Source organism: Eimeria tenella, genomic scaffold (genome assembly GCF_000499545.2).
Source record: "Eimeria tenella Houghton genomic scaffold, Eth_scaff118, whole genome shotgun sequence".
Lineage (NCBI taxonomy): Eukaryota > Apicomplexa > Conoidasida > Eucoccidiorida > Eimeriidae > Eimeria > Eimeria tenella.
This window is the reverse complement of record NW_013541483.1, coordinates 4,917-6,899: the sequence shown is the minus strand read 5'-3', so window position 1 is coordinate 6,899 and position 1,983 is coordinate 4,917. Positions and strand designations below refer to the sequence as shown.

The window sequence follows — 1,983 nt, the reverse complement described above, 5'->3', positions numbered from 1 at the left end:
AGCAGCACTGCGGGGAACGTCATTGACACCACTACGGTCCAGTGGTCCGTTAGGGTTTGGGTCGCAGCAATAAATAAACTCACTGGACTCATTCGAGCCGTCGTTTCCAGCGCAGCCAAGGCAAAGGTGAGCTGCTGCTGCTGCTGCTGCTGCTGCTGCTGGTGCTGGTGCTGGTGCTGCTCATCTGCTGCTGCTGCTGCTGCTGATGGCTATGATGGCCCCGCGCTGACAGCGGCGCGGTGCTGCTCCCGCTCCCCCTGCTGCTGCTGCTGCAACCCTGCTGCTGCTGCTGCTGCCGCAACCCTGCTGCTGCTGCTGCTGCTGCTGCGGCCGATCTGCGGGGCGGCGTCCGGCCGCGCGGCGAGCGCAAGAAAGGACCGCCCACGCGGCCTAGACGGTCCAACTTGAAAAGAATTGAATGTCAAACAATTAAACAATTAAACAATTAAATGAATTAAATTAAATGGCGAGTTGCGCGTTTGGAACAGGGAGGCCCCTGGGACGACCCCACGCCGCGTACGTACACCGTGCAGTGTATCTGGAACCCCTGCGCCTTCCGGAGAATGTCTGCTGCACTTGACGCTTTTGCTGCTGAAGAAAAAGCCCTTTCGCCGCTGCTCTTCGACGCTTTCCTCGGAAACGCAGTCCCCTCCCACAAACTCGAGTCCGCCTGCTGCTGCTGCTGCTGCTGCTGCTGCTCGAGATGCCGATTCCGGCGATGTGCTTGGTGCTGCAGCTTGTGCTGCTGCTGCTGCTGCGTATGCTGCTGCTGAAGATGCCGATTCTGGCGATGTGCGTGGTGCTGCAGCTTGTGCTGCTGCTGCTGCTGCTGCTGCTCGAGATGCCGATTCCGGCGATGTGCTTGGTGCTGCAGCTTGTGCTGCTGCTGCTGCTGCGTATGCTGCTGCTGAAGATGCCGATTCTGGCGATGTGCTTGGTGCTGCAGCTTGTGCTGCTGCTGCTGCTGCGTATGCTGCTGCTGCTGAAGATGCCGATTCCGGCGATGTGCTTGGTGCTGCAGCTTGCGCTGCTGCTGCTGGTGCTGCTGCGTATGCTGCTGCTGCTGCTGCTGGTGATGTGGATTCCGGCGATGTGCCTGGTCCTGGTGGTGGTCGTGATTGCGCTGCTGCTGCTGCTGCTGCTGCTGCTGCTGGTTGTGATTCTGATGGTGTTGTTTGTTGGTGCTTAGCGCGCTGCTGCTGCTCCTGAAGGGGTTGCTGGCTGTGGTGATGCGCTGTGGGCTCTTGCTGCTGCTGCTGCTGCTTCATTTGCTGCTGCACTTTTTCCTGCTGCTGCTGCTGGCTGCAGCGCAGCTCTGCGGCTGCTGCTGCGCTCATTCTGTGTGTTTTTGGCAGCACTTTCTCCCCGTTTACAACTATTTGTTTATTTATTTATTTATTTTTGTTTATTTGTTTATTTATTTGTTTGTTTAGTGTCCCCGTGCCGGCCAACTTGTCTTCGCCGTTTCCCTTCCCCCTCAACCACAGCCAAATCGAAGCCATTCGCTTCGCGCTGCAGCACCCCATAACTTTAATACAGGTAGCAACAAATAATAAATAAATAAATAAATAAATAAATAAATAAACTAATTGATTAATTAATTAATTAATTAATTGATTATTTATTTAATTTATTTGTCCGGGTTTGAGGTGGTTTGGTTTGCTGCTTCTTTTGCTGCTTCAAATGCGCCCCAGCTGAATAATAAAATATAAATAAATAAATAAATAAATAAATTAATTAATTAATTAAATTAATTAGTTTATTTATTTGTTTATTTGTTTTATTTATTTATTTGCTTTTAGGGGCCCCCGGGAACAGGCAAGACTTTGACAGCAGCAACTTTGGTGCAGCACCTGTGCTGCTGCAGGCCGCAGCAAAAGCCACTTCTTGTTGCTGCTCCCAGCAATGTTGCTGTTGACAACTTGGCCGAACGCGTCCACGCCACGGGCCTCAAGGTCTGCTGCTGCTGCTGCTGCTGCTGCT

General features: G+C 52.6%; 1 protein-coding gene across 1 annotated transcript; it reads right to left on the bottom strand.

The window, feature by feature from the left end:
- Positions 1 to 180: 180 nt before the first annotated feature.
- On the bottom strand, positions 181 to 1,337 carry ETH_00016390 (uncharacterized protein; the record flags this gene model as incomplete). Its single annotated transcript, XM_013373015.1, has 2 exons — positions 181 to 390; positions 525 to 1,337. 2 exons carry the CDS (start codon positions 1,335 to 1,337, stop codon positions 181 to 183), a joined length of 1,023 nt encoding a protein of 340 aa, XP_013228469.1.
- Positions 1,338 to 1,983: the final 646 nt, after the last annotated feature.